A 17,820-nucleotide genomic window follows, 5' to 3' on the forward strand; every position below is an offset into this window, starting at 1 on the left:
GAGTGGGGCGGGGCCGAGAGACGTGGGAACAGGAGCGAGGCGGAGATGGAGGGATATAAAACCGGAGCGATGACAGTGACGGACGAGAGAGGACCAGGCTTGGATATTAGTTGTGTTTGGTTTTTATTTGTGTGCGTCAGTCGTCCGTGAGGGGCTAATGCGCTGTTTTGTCTTTTATTTTGTAATTAAAGTTATTATTTGATTGTCCGCCGGTTCCCGCCTCCTTCTTCCCATGATCATCCCATTACTTGTATTTTCACTTTTCCTCAAGCTTTGCCTTACATAAAGAAATTGAATTAATGGTAATGTGGTATATGCTGAGGAGGCACACATACAGTACTATATATAAAATATAAAAACTAAGGTAAATATCGCAATGCACTGGAGTCATGGTGGGGTTCCTACTGGAAGCTGATTTCTTACAAAACACACTCACAAAACAATTCACTACACAGGCAAAACCTCTGTAAAATGTATTGCAATTAATAATATGGCATTTTCATACTACTACTACTACTACTACTACTGCTAATGACTTTTATATGAAAGGGTCACAATTCAATGTAATTGTGTATAACTGTTCATTAGTAGTGTCACGATAATTAGCTGGAGTGCCCATGAACTTAGAGGGCACTCCACTCAGGACCATTCCACCCATCAACCACCAGATGTCACCATATCACTTGGACACTAGCACCTCTCATCTGTTGCACCACACCCAAACTACATCTCCCATGAGCCTCTGCATCACTATCACCTTGCCACACCTGCACCTCATTCATCAGCTAATCTCCTGCCCTCATTTACACACACATATAAGCAGCACTCACACACAGCCACATTGCACAGTCTTGTTTAGCCTGTCTGACATTTCCGAGCATTTTTTCCTTGTGTTTGTTCCTGCCATACTGGACCTTTGGATTGTGTTACCGATTCTCTGCTGCCTGCCCTGATCTCTGCTTGTTACAGTTTATGATTCTGGATATCCCTAATATACCTGACGCCGCTCCTGATTTCTGCCTGTATGAACATCCTCTCAATAAAGTTTCTGCACATGGATCTGAAAGCCTCTGACTCCTCGTTACAAGTAGTTACTTCATGGTTATTTTTCATGAACCCTAACTAGTAGATATTTAATAGTAGTTCTTCAGTACGTATGACAGAATTAATTAGTTATTGATTAAGCTAACTGTTACTTAACACAATCATAAAATTATATTAAATACTGATTAATTAACATATCTTCCTTAGTAGTTAACAGTAGTGAGTTAAGTGTTAATTAAAAATGTTAGTCCTTCAGTAATTCCTTATTAGTTATGCAGTAAGTAAAAAACAGTATTCTAAAGTGTTACCGAATTAGCATTTAGCTGGTGAGTACATTCTGCAATATAATGAAATCTAGCCATTAACATTAGTATTAAACATGTAAGACTGTTCTGATCAAGGAGGTCAAAAGTTAGCCATTAGCATTAGCATCAAAGTGGTGAATTTGATTTAATAAAGGAGGTAAGTAAAACTAAAGAAAAGCAATAGACTTTTATTGTTCAGTGTGATCTTCTCAAGCTTACACCTAGCATTAACATTAGCATTAAACTGTAGGCTAAGTTTGTACGTTTTCTGAACAGGGAGGTCTGTAACGTCAGTAGAAAGTTTACATATTAGCATTAGCATTCAACTGTTAAATTGGTTTCAATCAAGAAAATCTGTAATACATGGAGGGCATTAACCATTAACAGAAGCAATACATTGGTTAGTTTGTTTTGATTAAGGAGATCAGTAAAATCTGAAGAATGTTAGCTGGTAACATTAAATTGGTGAGGTAACATCCAGTCCAGTCTTCTGATCAGGGATGTCTATAATGTCTGGAAAACACTAGCCATTAGCATTAGCAGTCAACTGGTGAGTCTTTTCTGATCAAGTCTATAATGCCTAGCAAAAGTTAGCTGTTATCTTTAGCATTCAACCGGTAAGCCTTTTCTGATTAAGGAGATCTAACCCCCCGAAGCAAGTTAAAGCTTCAGTAGGTAACTTTTGTAAAAATATATTTTTTTACATATTTGTTAAACCTGTCATTATGTCCTGACAGTAGAATATGAGACAGATAATCTGTGAAAAAATCAAGCTCCTCTGGTTCCTCCCAGTGGTCCTATTGCCATTTGCAGAAATTCATCTGCTCCCGTTAAGAAACAACCAATCAGAGCTGCGGTCTGTAACTTTGTTTGTGTTCAAAATGTAGAAAAATGTATATAATAAGCGAGTACACCATGAATCCATTTTCCAAACCATGTTTTTAGCTTGTCCTGAATCGCTAGGGTGCACCTATAATAAGCGTTTATATTCAGACTATTTTAGATTGCTTCGGAGTAACCCGGTACCGTTGTGATTCTTCATAGACATAAACAGAGAGAAGTAGTTCCGGCTACGATGTTCTTCCGCAAGACGCAAGCAGTTCTGTTTATCAACCGCTAAAGCATCAAAAGTTACCGACTGCAGCTTTAACTGTTAAAATTAGCATTTAGCTGATAGTTCTGATTAATGGTTTTGTTAAAGTTGTAGTTTTCCAATGTAATATTTGGAGCAAAAACTAGTTCAGCCACTAGCTGCTTAATTTTACACTTCATTAGTTCTCTAAGGAGATGATGAAGAGGTCATTCAAAGAGAAATGCTTCAATTACACTGGAATTGTTAGGCTTGATGAACAAACACTCAAACAGGATTAACTGAAAAAAGGGCAAAAATTTTACTCGGAGACAAACTGTCAACGAACTTTTGCTGTTAAATGACTCCTGCAAAGTCACCTGATTATCTTTCATGAAAAAAAAGAGTCAAAACAAACATGATTGTCTCCCATGAAAAAGCCACATTATCCCTGAAACATGCCACATTATGTCAATCGTCTGCTACATTATCGGACAATGTGACTGCATGTAACCGCACTAACCACACCAACCATGATCAAAAACGAACAACAATATCACAACAGCCACATCAAAAGATGGATTTAACAGAAAAAAATAGATGCGCAGTCAAAATGAGAAAGAGGCTTTGTTATTAAGGGTGTTAAAGTCTATTTGAAAGAACACAAAATAAAATCATTTAGATCACTTGAGATATGTAGATGTATTTTATTATTATTAATATTTTTATTTAATATTATTATATTTGTAATGTGTGTGGACACACACACACACACACACACACATATATTACTATATGTATATAGAAATGCATATATTCAGAATAAATACATTTAATAAAAATAGTCATATATTTTATTATAATAACATATAATTACATATTCAGAATACATATTCAAAATACATATAATTAGTTCAGTTCAGTTCATATTTATTAATATAGAACATTTAAAAACAACCATGGTTGACCAAAGTGCTTAATGTCCGGAAAATAAAAATAAAAATAAGAAGTAACACACAAACAAGACAAATACAGTAAAAACATCACAATGTCTCAGATCAGCTCGAAATTAAAAGCCAAGGAATACAGGTGTGTCTTAAGTAATGACTTAAAAATCCCAACAGGCTGAGCATATCTTATGTGTACAGGTAAACTATTCCACAAATTAGGTGCAACCACTGAAAAAGCGTGGTCACCTTTAATTTTTAACCTAGTTCTCGGTACATTGAAGACTCAAGAGCACCTGATTGGACGACCTCAGTGCTTTAACAGGAGCATGGATATGCAAAAGCTCTGATAAATATGCTGCCACCAACCCATTTAAAATCTTAAAAACAAACCAAAATCAAGACAGGAAGCCAATGTAGTGAAGCTAAAAAAGGGGTAATGTACTCATACTTTAAGTCCCAGTTAAAAGCTGTAAGCGTTGAAGAGACTGATCCAAACCAAAATATAAAAAGTTAAAGTAGTCTAGTCTAGATGTTATAAAAGCATGAATTACACTTTCAAACTCCTTACGTGGCAGGTTGGCAGCAAGGAATTAAAGGTTATGGCCAATTTGAAAATCTACGAGCGTAAATGATTCGCGAACCCGCTCCGAACTCTCGAATTGATTCAAATGATCCGCGAAGCCACTCCGAACTTCCGAACTGATTCAATTGATTTGCGATCCCCAAACTGACTCAAATGATTCGCGAACCCCCGAACTCCCGAATTGACTCAAATGATTCGCTATCCCGCTCCGAACTCCCAAATTGACTCAAATGATTCGGGATCCACATAACTGACTCAAATGATTCGCGATCCCGCTACGAACTCCCGAACTGATTCAAATGATTCGCGATCCCCAAACTGACTCAAATGATTCGCGATCCCGCCGCGAACTCCCAAACTGACTCAAATGATTCGCGATTCCCATAATTGACTCAAATTCGCGATTCCGCTACGAACTCCCGAACTAACTCAAATGATTCACGATCCTCATAATTGACTCAAATTCGCGATCCCACTACGAACTCCCGAACTGATTCAAATGGTTCGCGATCCCCAAACTGACTCAAATGATTCGCGAAACCGCTCCGAACTCCCGAACTGATTCAAATGATTTGCGATCCCCAAACTGACTCAAATGATTGGCGAACACGCTTTGAACTCCCGAACTGACTCAAATGATTCGCGATCCCGCTCCGAACTCCCGAACTGACTCAAATGATTCGCGATCCCGCTCCGAACTCCCGAACTGACTCAAATGATTCGCGAACCCGCTCCGAACTCTGACATATATTCAGATAAATGTAATTTAAAAAATAAATTAATAATTTTCGATTTCAAATATTGCACCTGTCAAGCATAGTTACCCACTTTTAAAAAGCGTGAGGATACGTAACAACTTCGTTTTGTGTCAGAACTTTCACACTTTCATTCATAAATTCACCCTGTTTGTGTTTGAAAAGCGACAGGGTTGAATCGCGGAAATGGAACTTGCTGTATAAAGCAGAACGTCACGGAATTCGGCCATTTTTTATGAATAAATCAAAAGTAGAGCATTTAATCAATATGGACTAGTGTCTGCAATATTAAAGGTGTTCAGTACCGTCGCTCCCTACACGCAGAGTAGGGCACCAACTCCCAGAGGGGGCACCATCCCGGTTGCTCAAAAAAAAAAAACTTCCTCCATTCTCCCATCCACGCTCGCGACCGCTCGCACCTCATGTTTGCGGTTGAATGTTCATGATTGATGGATGAACATCTATGCCCGGGTAGAGTACATCAGCAATCCAGCAAAGAGAAAAGATTGCACAGAAGAGTATGCTATACATCAAGTAGGCCTAATAGCTAATAATAATAGTTTATTAATAAACACAGAAAACTCTGTCTACAACCCACCAAAATAAAAGTTTGGTCTAACTCAAAGAAATTATGTAAGAAATTGCTATGCTATTCCTATGCTTCAGGGACCATATTCATATTACATCTGAGGCTAAATGTAGTATAGACTGGTTGAGTTAGATGGTGATTAACACTTAACAGTAGAAAATCAGTTGAGTCTCCCCAGCTGGAAATGTCATTGGCTGTTAAAATCTTGTGTTTCTTATAATAAATTGACATATTGATAACACTGAACCTTTTATAATGCTCTTAATTACATGTCGATGCATACTGTATGCATTAGTGAGTGTGGTGGTGCTTATGGGGTATGGTCACTTATTCTTATATGAACGGTTTCAAATTCAAGACATTGATTGCATGAGATTAAGTTTGTAAATGGCAGCCTGTGTCCTTTTGTAGTGTGCACATATATTTATCATCAAACTGTGATAACTGTGACTAAATTCAGTATATATACGTCTGCCATATGTTGCCACCCCTCAAAAATTCCTGCCCCCTTCTCGCCACCCCATCAATTTTTTTTTGATCCGCCTTTTAGATCCGGATGACCATACAAACCTAAATTACCAAGTGCATCTACACAAGCACTTAAATCCCCAAGTCTTATTTTCATTGAGACAAAGAAAGTTCTTATCCAGCCATATTTTTTAATCTCTCAGGCAATTAAGTAATGACAGAAATTAAGCTTTGTCATTTGTTTTGACAGGCAAATAAATTTGTACATCATCATCAGTGGAGGGAGATATTGTGCTTTCTAATAATATACCCCAAGGGCAGCATATACAAAGAAAACAACATAGGGCCCAATACTGACCCTTGGGGGACGCCACAAAAAAGAGGGGCAGCAGATGACAAAACTTCACCAAGGTGAACAGAAAAAGTTCTGTTTTTCAAATATGATTGATCCATTTAAGGGCTATGCCCTTAATGCCAACACACTGTATACATGCCGTATACATACATATACATACAGTAACTCACGCTGTGTCCTCTAGTGGACATTATGGGGACTGCTGCCAGCAGGACTGGTGTCTGAAGCACATGTGAAACAACTCCAATCACCAACTTTTGTTGTCTTCAGGACCTGTGTGTTTGTCAATGTGTGTTAATACGTTATGGAGAAAACCAAGGCAAGTGAGTGTTTTATAAAGTGTGCGTCTCTGTGTCTGAGGTTTTTGTCATCCAAAGACAAATGTGATCTATACGTTATGTTCAGTGCTTGAAAAATGTATAAATAAACATATATACGAGGAAATAAACTTATTCAGTTAGATTTGTCCTATAGTGAATGATGACCTCGCCATAATTATCTTGCTCTTTAAAGATTTATATAAATCATACATAAACCTTTACGATTTTTTTAAAGCTAAAACTACTACAGGACAACAATAATCTTCAACCACAATGGAGTGTCACCTAAGATTCCAGAACATTGGTATCAATAAAAATCATGCATGTAAAGAGTTCAATTAAGTTGTGAAGTGAAACCCTTCACAAAAGAAGTCTTTAATCTGCTTGACACGGGTTGGCAGTCGCCTCGGGTGAGAGAAGAGCCTGAGAGTCTCAGAAAATAATTATGTTGAGGAGTGTCTTTGATGATTAAACCCAAAACAAGGATGGGCGCATAACTCAAATGACATTAACTGTAGACTGGTTCAACAGGTCGAGGTGGCGGAATGAACCGTTGGTTTTCAGCTTACCGAGGCGTTATGTTGACCTTTAAGCCACATGACCTTTGCTGTGTAAACAGAAGCGATGCACTGAACAGTTAAAGCTGTACCTGGCGGGGCACTTAAGGGTTAATAGTTATGATGTTGGCCGACAGGTAGCAGCACACGAGAGAAAATCACTTGTGTAACCTTTAACAAATGTTGATGAGTATTTTAGTGTGGACTGCACTTAAATCTCTTATTTATAGTAAATTGATTCTTTATGTTTGTGCTGAAAAAGCAACTGTGTATGACTTCTGGTGCAAGATTTTGTTGTTTTGGTAACCATTTACCCCTACAGGTATCATCTTACCTACGCGAAACCACGGCCCAGTATTGCCTTTATGTCTAAATACAGCAAGGATTTCATTCAAAGGTCATTCTTTAGTCAGAGGACCAACACTAAAGACAAAAACAAACACCTTTACACATAAATGATGACGTACAGTATTATATGAGCTTGAAATAAGAGGCATCATCTCTTTACTTACACAACCCTATAGTTTTAGTCATTCAGAGGTGTACGTAAGCATACTGAAAATGATTTTGCATGCAAGTACATGTTGTATATGGCAGGTTAAACCAATTTTGTCAATGCAAAATTGTCTATTAGATATAATTGTGTTATACATATTGATAAAATGCAAAAGAAAGTCAAAATTCTTAAGTATTATCAAATTATTAATTGTCAGATCATTATTTAGTAACCATTTATTTAATTAATTAATTAATATTTTATATAAAATAGCTGTGGTGTACAATATGTCAGATGATTAACAGTGAACTGTGCAAGTGGCAAGATAAACTATAATGAGTCAGCTGATTCATGGTAAAATGTGTCAGTGGCTCAACTATTATTAGGCTATAAGTTTTACTTTTTTTTAAAAAATCTGAAAAATACTCTAATACATCAGCAAATTCTGAATATTAAACTTTTTTTAAAATATGAATAATAAGCATCAAAATAAGTGTTAACAATAAGTTATGCATTGTACACATTTTTATTTATTTAGGCAATTTTTTTTGTTTTATTGCATGTAATTAATCAGTTATATATTTCAAAATGACCCAATTCATCTCTTGCTTCTGTGTGTGCATGTAGGCTCTATATATATATATATATATATATATATATATATATATATATATATATATATATATATATATATATATAGTTATAGACACTTTCCTCTAATGTAAGATTACGTGTTTACTATAATCAATTTTACCTTTACCTTTATCTCATTAAACCTCTTCACTACCTTTTAAAATCTCACCCACCCTCAGAATCAAAACTAAAGATTCAAATGAGTAAACCCACCACCAACAAAAGAGGTTTGAACAAGTCATGACTCCGAAGGGAGTGGTGATGCACGAAAGCGGTGACGGAGCGGGAGAAAGTGTGTGAGAGGGGAAAGAGGGAAAGAGCGAAACCTGCAGCAACAGCAGCGCACGCGAGAGACAGAGACCTTGACACCGGAGACGAGAGATAACACGGAGCATCAGACACGCCCTCATTAGGGCATGAGAAGAGAGCTGCGAAATGCGAACGAAGGATTGAGGCTATACAACAGGTTTATAAAAAAGAAAGTGAAATGACAAAAGACAAGGTGAAAGATACAATAATTATGCACACGCATCATATAGGGACGTGTGTAATTGTTCATCACCTTTGTACGATGTGGCTGGGACATTTAATCACAGATAGCCCACACTTGACTCGAAAACATTGTAATTACATGCCTTTGGGCTGGTTAAAGTGTCGAGGTTGATAATGATGCTAAAAGACTGAGAAAAGCATTTTCATGCCCAAACCCTAATCATTAAGGGTGTGGATTGACAGTGACATTAAGCCCTCATTCTGCACATACCGTACAGAGCAATAACCTAATCATATGATCAAACTGTCAAAGTCACTGTACGGGTACTTTATACATAAACATTTTTTTTAAAACTTGACATAACGCAAATTCATTTATATTTTTAAAAAGTGTTTATTTTAGGTTTGTTTTAATAAATATAGTATATAACAATAATTATGTAGGCCTACACATTCGTTCATTTTCAAATAAATAACTCTTTAAAGAAGCTCTTTTTAATAATATATAATTTAATAATATATAATTAATATATATTATATTAATACTTGTACAAAATAGCATGCACATGAAGAAAATGGAAGAATAGTTGGTGAAAAAAAAATGATCTAATCTAATTTTTATCCTTTGAAATTAACTACAAATATTTAATTTAGTCTTGGTGTGTTGTTCTAAAGGCAGCATGCAATAAAATGCTAGAATTATAATTTAATACTTTGAGATGAGGCATGTCACCCGCAGTACTTATAAGAACTATGTAAAGTAATACATTTATGTGTATTTATGTAATATTAATGTGTATCTATTGAATCGTCTAGTTCAGGTTAGGCGTGCCTCAGGGCTCTGTCCTGGGCCATTTAACTGGCACACCCATGACACACCTGTTTGATGCTTTTCCGATAATCATTACATAAACTGAAATAACCCCACCCCTCGGACAACTGTATAAAAAGATCCTTGTCTCTCCAAAATCATTGAGCAGCTGTCAGAGGTGTCCAACAAAGCGCAAAGGCTAGGAACAGAAACCATGTCTCAGGTTAACCAGTCGTTTTCACGCAGGAGCATGTCCAGCTCCAGTTCCAGTTCTCGTCCCTTCACCTCGCTCTCGCTCAGCGGGGGATACTCCAAGCGCATCGCCGTTGGTCATGCGCCAAGTGTCTATGCAGGTGCAGGGGGCTCCAGCGTGCGCGTCTCTTACGCACAGGGTTCCAGGAGCAGTTTCGACCTGGCCAGCGCGCTCGGTGGCGGCGGCGGTGGAGGTGGAGGTGACAATGGCTTCGGTGTGGCTTTGAACGAGAAGGCCACCATGCAGAACCTCAACGACCGTCTGGCGAGCTACCTGGAGAAGGTGCGCTCCCTGGAGAAAGCCAACGCGCAACTGGAGCGCCAGATCCGGGAGTGGTACGACAAGAGGACCCCTGTCTCCAGAGACTACAGCCACTATTACGTCACAATTGAAGATCTGCGCAAAAAAGTAAACGATTTTACATTACAAAGCCATAGAATGTGTATGATTTACAACGTGGAATTTTTTAATGAAGAGTATGGTAGTTATACCATAGTAGTATAATTATTCTGTTTTGTTGACGTAAAAGAGTAAACCGTTAAAACTAAAAGCTAAAGCCAAAGTCTGCATTTGTCTATATTAGAAAATCATGACAGGGTTATGTTAAACCAAAACCAAAACAATAAAAAGTCTGAAAAAAAAAAAAAAACATAAATGTTATCTTGGCAACTAGCTGGACCACTAAGATAACTGCAACTAAATAAAACTAAGAAATTAAAAGTAACAATCTGTATAGGAATGTTTTAGCATATATATATATATATATATATATATATATATATATATATATATATATATATACACGCACACACAATGTTTTGTTTACTTTCATAAGCTGTAAGGGAGTCTCAATTCATCCGTTTGTCTTCAGATCATTGTCGCCAGCCAGGACAATGCCAGAATCATCCTTCAGATCGACAATGCCAAACTGGCAGCTGAGGACTTCAGAGTCAAGTTAGTACAACAAACACAAACCTTAACTTTCTTATTCCCTCATTTAAAACCTCTTTTCATGAAGTTTGTATTGCCTTTAATATCAAACTTCGTTCGAGTAATTAAGTAAAATGAAAACAAACAAACATCTTAAACCAGTCTAGACCAGTAAAACAACCTTTCATTGCCAGCTAGGGTTTCCCCTAATTTTGTGAGCTTGTTAATGTCACACCCAACATTTTAACACTTGGGTTTGTCTAGATTCCCAGCCTTACATTGTTATTCTTGGGGGCTGCTTTCAGGTATGAGAATGAGTTGGCCCTGCGTCAGTCAGTGGAGGCTGACATCGCCGGTCTAAGGAAGGTTCTGGACAGCCTCACTATGTCTCGCTCGGACCTCGAGATGCAGATCGAGGGTCTGAATGAGGAGCTAGTCTACCTGAAGAAGAACCATGCAGAGGTGAGATCAAAAAATATTTTATAAAGGCCCTCCAGGCAAGACAAACCGAGGCACGCAAGCGAGGCACGATCTTTACCCAGTAATCCACCAGACCAATAATCTTCTCCAAACATGTGCAATCGTAAACATAAGATACTATTAGAAATTCTTGTCCTGTAATTAAATGCTACCTGGAGCACTGGCATTCAAAACTTAAAGGTGCAGTCACATTTCCCACTCCAGCAGGGATCTGTGCAAAAGGAAATTTTGTGTGAAAGTTCAATTCGATTAAAAAAAAATTTTTTTAATCAAACCTACATAACCACACCCCTAATTGTTTATCTCAGCTCAAATGCCTACTAGTTATGATTTTATAAAAAAAAAGAAAGAAGATATTTCCTGCTAGCTGTAGTGTCTAAAGGGAGCGATTTGTAACTATTCCTTGAAATTTCGCTCATGTGCCTGTACCTCAAGAGTCAAAGTTCAAGCTTGTTCATCTCCTATAATAGCAATTCCCACATTCTTAAAAAATATGCAATGTACGAAAAGGTGTATAAGCTAACATCTTAATTATTTTTCTGTAGGAACTCGCAGCTATTCGCTCTCAAATGTCCTCCAGCAACGTAAACGTAGAGGTTGATGCTGCACCTCAGCAAGACATGGCCCGCATCATGGAGGAGATCCGACAACAGTATGAAGGCGTCATCGAGAAGAACCGCAGAGACATGGACTCATGGTACAAGGGCAAAGTAAGTGCATTTTCTTATATGCAATGTCTAAAACATACACAATCAGCTGGAAAATGACCTCAAAGCTCTTTCCCTACAGTTCGACGAACTGAACAAGCAGGTATCCACCAAACAAGAAGACCTTACAATGTCCCGCAGTGAAATCAATGAGCTCAAGAGGACACTTCAGAGCCTGGAGATCGAACTACAGTCACAGCTCAGCATGGTAAAAGTCTTTCTTTCGCATTAAAATTCAGTTTTAATTAATTAAAAAACATTTCCACAACCACTAGGAGGAGCTTTACTTGATCCAGAATGCATAGCCACACCCCTAATTATTATTTTATGTTCAAGTTTCTACTAGCTTTGATCAATAGTGTTAAAAATGTTTTTTAATACTTTTTTAGATGAGGCATGTCATCCGCAGTATTTATAAGAATTATATAAAGGAATACATTTGATATTATGAACTACTGACCTTTTTAGCTTGATGTAATGTTTAATGGCTGCTATTGTTAGCGAACGTTATCATGTGGTATTGTTTTATGATGTCAATCCTGACCCATCAAACCTAAATTATGGGTAATTAAACTAGAATTAATGTTTATCTATAGAATCGTCTAGATCAGGTTAGGCGTGCCTCAGGGCTCTGTCCTGGGCCATTTAACTGGCGCACCCATGGCACACCTGTTTGATGCTTTTCCGATAATCATTACATAAACTGAAATAACCCCACCCCTCGGACAACTGTATAAAAAGATCCTTGGCTCTCCAAAATCATTTAGCAGCCGTCAGAGGTGTCCAACAAAGCGCAAAGGCTACAGGAACAGAAACCAATGCCATAAAAATGACATTTTGCAATAGCTGCTTCTAGAGGCAGCCACTTATTATGCATAGCCCCACAACATTCTTTTATGCTTTATGATTTGACAGAAAGCGGCACTTGAAGGCACACTGGGAGAGACAGAGTCACGCTACAACCTTCAGCTCAGCCAATTGCAGGCTTTCATTAACAGTCTGGAGGTGGAGCTTTCTCAGGTGCGCATGGACATCGAAAGACAGGGGAACGAATACAAACTGCTCCTGGACATCAAAACCAGGCTAGAGATGGAGATTGCAGAGTACAGGAGACTTCTGGATGGAGAAGAGATTCAGTAAGTTTTATTTTCATTTTTTTTACAAATAAACAAATGAACATCAAATTGTCTTTTTAAAAAACATAGGAGTTCTACGATATTGATTTTCTTATCTTTTCTTTTTTTTTTTTTTTTTACAGGAAACAGACAATCAAAGTTGTAGAGGTTGTAGCTGCTCCTCCTCCCCCCAAGCGTAAGTTTTAATTGTTTTAATTGCATGCTAATTGTATTATACATATTCGAATGGTTTATACTCAAATTTAAAACTGTACTTTTTTTAAGTACCGTAGATGCATCTGTGTAGGTTTTAACGTACAATTTTTCCCTCTCCAGCCGAACCTGTGGTGACCAAGCGTGTTCGCACAGTAATCGAAGAAGTGGTTGACGGAAAGGTCGTTTCTCGCACAGAGGACGTTGATGTCGAGGTCGTGAAGAAGTAAAAGTGACAGCAATGAGCTCTGTAAAGCCGGCATAAATTTTAAGCCTCAATACCGCTGATTAAATTATCCCTGTTCAACATCTCATGTAAAAATGTGACGAAGAATAAAAAAATATAAGATGAGAAATTAAAAGTGTTTGTTCTTTCATTCCTGTAGGAACAGTAGGTCGATATTTATCAAAAACAACACTGAAAATAGAAGTTTGAGCTGTATTATATTTGATTTGACGTGTCACAAGTGCCATTAGTAGAGTCAGCTTATTTAAGGACAATTTCAAAATGTATTGTACACCAGTAAGAAACAAAACAATCTGTACAAAAGACATACTCGCTCTCATACACACAAACACAACTGGGAGATATACAAACATGACATACAATTCCCTCTGTACTTTTCTGATGTTTTAAAAATTTACTAAAACAAAAATAACCACCATTATCTTTTCAGAACACTTTTAATATATAACATTGTATTTACAAGTATTTCACATATGACTCTATGTAGTTAAGAGCCCCCCCCCCCCCCCCCAGGTATCCATATTTGACAAAATGTTCAACATAAATAATTAAACACCAGAATTTTGCCCATCACACAATTACAGTATAAATTCTACAGTAGCACAGCTGACTACCACAGTCAGTTGCAAAGTGCTGTCATTTTTTCTGTCCATTTTTCATTAAATACAAAAATACCACACTTCCGAAGCAACGTCGGTAGTAAATTTCTAAATGCTGCGCTATAACGGCGTACACTGAAGCAAAATCGTCTCACATTCAAAACGGTGGGCGGGATTGGTCCTTGACGCCAAATCGTTTGCGCAATGGCATCGCAAAACATTGTGAGGAGGGAAATGTTTTTAAAATCATCAAAATCTCAAACAATTAAGATGGTCCGGAGTGTCGCAATACATTTTTTTTTTTTTGCTTCTTTCATACTTATCCCTTCTCTTCAGATTGCAGAAAATGAGAACTTAAAACTAAAAATTTGTTAAATTAATTGATTTAAAAAAAAATTGCACTTGCAGTTAATAAAATGTTAAAGCAGTCAATGAGTTTTGCCATCATCTCTACAGTCATAGCAAGTACTTAATGAACTATGATCACCTTTCGAGTATATTGCAGGTAATAGCTTACTGGTAACAAGTTAGGAAAGAGGAGATATGGATAATCCTAACCAACGATAAGCATTTATTAAAACCGTTCTCAACCAAAAACACAAAATTATTCGTACAGGATGACCAACTAAAATCTGAAGGTAATCGATTTCTTGCAGTAGAAGTTAGAAAATTTGATCGTAAACATGGAAAATCATTGGTAATTGCAAATATGTGATGATCTTTATGCTAACCAGAGAAAACGCTAGACTAAATCGTACAGTAAACATTTAATTTGCATCCATAGCTATCAATTGAGTATCCAGTTTCTGCCAACAAAGCTAATGTGAATTTCACAGCTTTATTTTCTAAATAATATGCTTCAAAGATCCGGCAAACATGGATCTGAGAGAGGAACAGCTGCCTGATGCATATTTAACGATACAAAACGCCAGCCGTTTTACGTACTACATGTAGCCTTGCAATAAATAGCGATTAGCCAAAGCGACGTACCAACCGGTTTTAGAGGCAAACAGCTGTGAAATTTGGCAGCAAGAAACATCTTCACCATGGCTCATATTTAATGCAGCTGGTGGCCTGTTAATTTCGCTAAATTGATAGAGAACTTTAATGTTACCATGGAAGTACTTTCGTAAAGACTATATTTGAAGCGCCAGGGTAAAAACTAATGATATGTGTATCGTTAAAAGCTTGGTTTTTGTTTGACAATTAAAAAAAAAGTTAACGATTTTAATAACGTAACGTAAACGTTAACGTTAAAACAATTACAGTCGCTGTCAGGAAAAGGGAAGAAAAAAAGGCAGAGCACCTGTTGCACCTATTGTTCAATTCCACTGGTAAATATCCCCAAAAACAAATAAATAAAACATAAAACGTGCTGTCATTAGTTGCAAGAGTTAATTCTGACATGGACTGTGGCTCATTTCAGCTTTTGGCACAAAAGCAAAAGCAAATTTCTTTCTCTAACTCAAATAATTAACATTATTAACAGAACCTACTCATCAGTAACCTGATAAGTTTTTTTTTCTTTAAATGAAAAATTCCCTTAAGTCATTGTTTGTCGCTGTAAAGTGCAATAGTGCTTTTTCGTCTGTATTCTAGCTTGTAGGCAGTCATGTCCACTGCCGTCCAGCAGGGGGTGACAGCGAGCTGAGTGCCGATCTCACTGGCAGTAGTTGTAAATCACAGAAGAACCTCAGAAATGCTGTAGGGCGGTGTTCATTCTTCCTTTTCGCACGGCGGCTCAGTCTCAAACGGCTTTACAAGCTCCTCATCGTAAACTTTCAGAATCGCTTCGCAGACAAAACGGTACTGGCTCTGCAAACAAATAAAATGACTGAGTTGCACTATGAATAAACAAAACTGGGAATTAGCTGGTCTGATGCAATTTTTGAGACTCTTTGTTTGTACCAGTCCACCAAGAAATAATTAATTGTTGTATTAACCAAAGTTGCGAAGTTTATAACGTAGAATTTAGAAAATTTATATTTATAGTTAGTTTGAGAAACTTAACATATCAACAAAATTTTAACTATAGCTCATGGTAGAACTACAAATATTTTTTGGGAAAAAGCACTTTGCATAAATGTGCATCTGTATTTATTTCGAATTAAACATAACATTAGCAAATCATTCGATCCAATTAAATTAATTGGTTTGATGCAATCGTTAGACAGTCTGTATTAATTCATCGCTATAATTTGTTTTTAGAAAAACTTTCTGCGATAAATGTGCATCTACAGTACATGCATACTAAACGTAACTTTACTTGTCAATCAAACAGTCCCTTCCTGTCTAAGAGGGCGGTTCTTGGCTAGAAAGAGCAGCAATGTGGACTAGAGTACTCACAGGAGTCTGGATCATCATGGCACGCTGGTCTCTCATGGTTCTGACGATGTCTAAGGGATACACCGACTGACCGTTTTCTATCAAACACATCGCTGTCTCCATCGTGATAAGCACCCCGGTGCGACCAATCCCAGCGCTGGAAGAAAAAGGGGTGGAGTCAATAAACATTCTGTTCACCATTATGGTGTTTTTGGGATGTCGACAGATGATACTGTTGCGACATTTTCCAGGCCTGACCTGCAATGAACCACCACAGGTTCAGAGGCTTCGGTTCTTTTGCTGCGTACTTGACTGACAAAGTTCAGGAAGTCTGACGAGTCGTCCGGGACGCCGTGGTCAGGCCACGCCAAGTACTGCATCTGACAAATCTGCCTCTCTTCTTTACTCTGTACAAACATCCAAGCAGATATTAGCACAGAAATGTATTTACACTAATAATATGGAACATGTAAAGAGATGCGTCACCTCCAGGTGTGTAAGTGTCAAATCTCTGAGCAGGTACGCCGAGTTCCCTTCCTCTGACACACATGTAACCTGAAAGCCTCCGTAGTTGCCACTTTCTGAAATGTTTGGCCAGTATTGATGACATTTCACCTAAAACAAAAAATGTCAAGGTATACCATATATGACAAAAATCACTGCTATGAATCAGAACACAACCATGTGGAGGACAAAAGTGAAACAAAAAAAAAAGTCACAAAATGGCATTTTTTAAATATTATTTCACTTCCGTAAAGTGACATTTACTTTTAAAATACAAGTAATTTAAGGCGGGAATTAATTTATCTGTCAGGATTTGATTGGATTGTTTGACTTTGGAACACAATAAGCCAAATATAATATTTAATTAAAAATTAATATTCAGTATTTTTCTAGTATTTAATAATAATTAATACTTAGGCCCCGCCCTCAAGGCCTTGGTTGCATCAGCAGAAAGGAAAAGCTTTTTATAAATGTTTACATTTTTATTATAGAAATAAACAATACAATTAGATACAATTATTGAAGATATTTACAAATTATTTTAAAATTAATTTTTTTTCTTTATTAAGAATAAAGCATAGCAATGAATCTGACACAAAAGAGCAGGAAAGTAATTTAGTTGTAACTTATTTAATTCATTCAGGACATTTTGCAATTTATTAAATATATTAAATTATCAGCTGTTGACGTTTGACTACTTATAGTTTATAACAATAATAAATGCAATTTATTTAAAAAAAAAGATTTGGAATTTTGAATTCTATTATTTCTTATATCTATAATTTTCATTAGTTTATTAATTAAAATGGATCTACAGTGACTGAATAAATGTATACACGCATATAAATAGTTATTTAATGAATTATTAAAATATGAAAATTTGTGATTGAAATTAAAATGTATAAAAAGTATAATATTTTTTACAATCTGTAGTTTCTTAAAACATTATTGAAGTAATAATATAATAATAAATATAAATTTTTATCATGTTTATGAGTGTGAATATTTTTTATTTGATGA

At 36.8% G+C, this 17,820-nt stretch overlaps 2 protein-coding genes across 4 annotated transcripts in view; one reads left to right on the forward strand and one right to left on the reverse strand.

Moving 5' to 3' along the window:
• Positions 1-9,580: 9,580 nt before the first annotated feature.
• LOC127943071 (keratin, type I cytoskeletal 19-like) lies at positions 9,581-13,487 on the forward strand. The gene is made up of 8 exons (XM_052539204.1): positions 9,581-10,088; positions 10,552-10,634; positions 10,916-11,072; positions 11,636-11,800; positions 11,880-12,005; positions 12,713-12,933; positions 13,056-13,108; positions 13,249-13,487. Exons 1-8 carry the CDS (start codon positions 9,642-9,644, stop codon positions 13,353-13,355), a joined length of 1,359 nt encoding a protein of 452 aa, XP_052395164.1. The 5' UTR covers positions 9,581-9,641; the 3' UTR covers positions 13,356-13,487.
• Positions 13,488-13,552: 65 nt separating this feature from the next.
• LOC127943069 (tyrosine-protein phosphatase non-receptor type 4) overlaps positions 13,553-17,820 on the reverse strand; it is a 33,508-nt gene continuing 29,240 nt past the window's right edge. For all 3 annotated transcript variants that reach the window (XM_052539203.1, XM_052539201.1, XM_052539202.1), the window contains exons 24-27: positions 16,783-16,911; positions 16,555-16,703; positions 16,318-16,453; positions 13,553-15,786 (exon numbers count right to left, since the gene is read on the reverse strand). In XM_052539203.1, coding sequence (XP_052395163.1) covers positions 15,688-15,786; positions 16,318-16,453; positions 16,555-16,703; positions 16,783-16,911 — 513 coding nt within the window. In that variant the 3' untranslated portion in view covers positions 13,553-15,687. The remainder of the gene's footprint in view (positions 15,787-16,317; positions 16,454-16,554; positions 16,704-16,782; positions 16,912-17,820) is intronic.

The sequence above is a fragment of the Carassius gibelio genome, chromosome A22 (genome assembly GCF_023724105.1).
Source record: "Carassius gibelio isolate Cgi1373 ecotype wild population from Czech Republic chromosome A22, carGib1.2-hapl.c, whole genome shotgun sequence".
NCBI lineage: Eukaryota > Metazoa > Chordata > Actinopteri > Cypriniformes > Cyprinidae > Carassius > Carassius gibelio.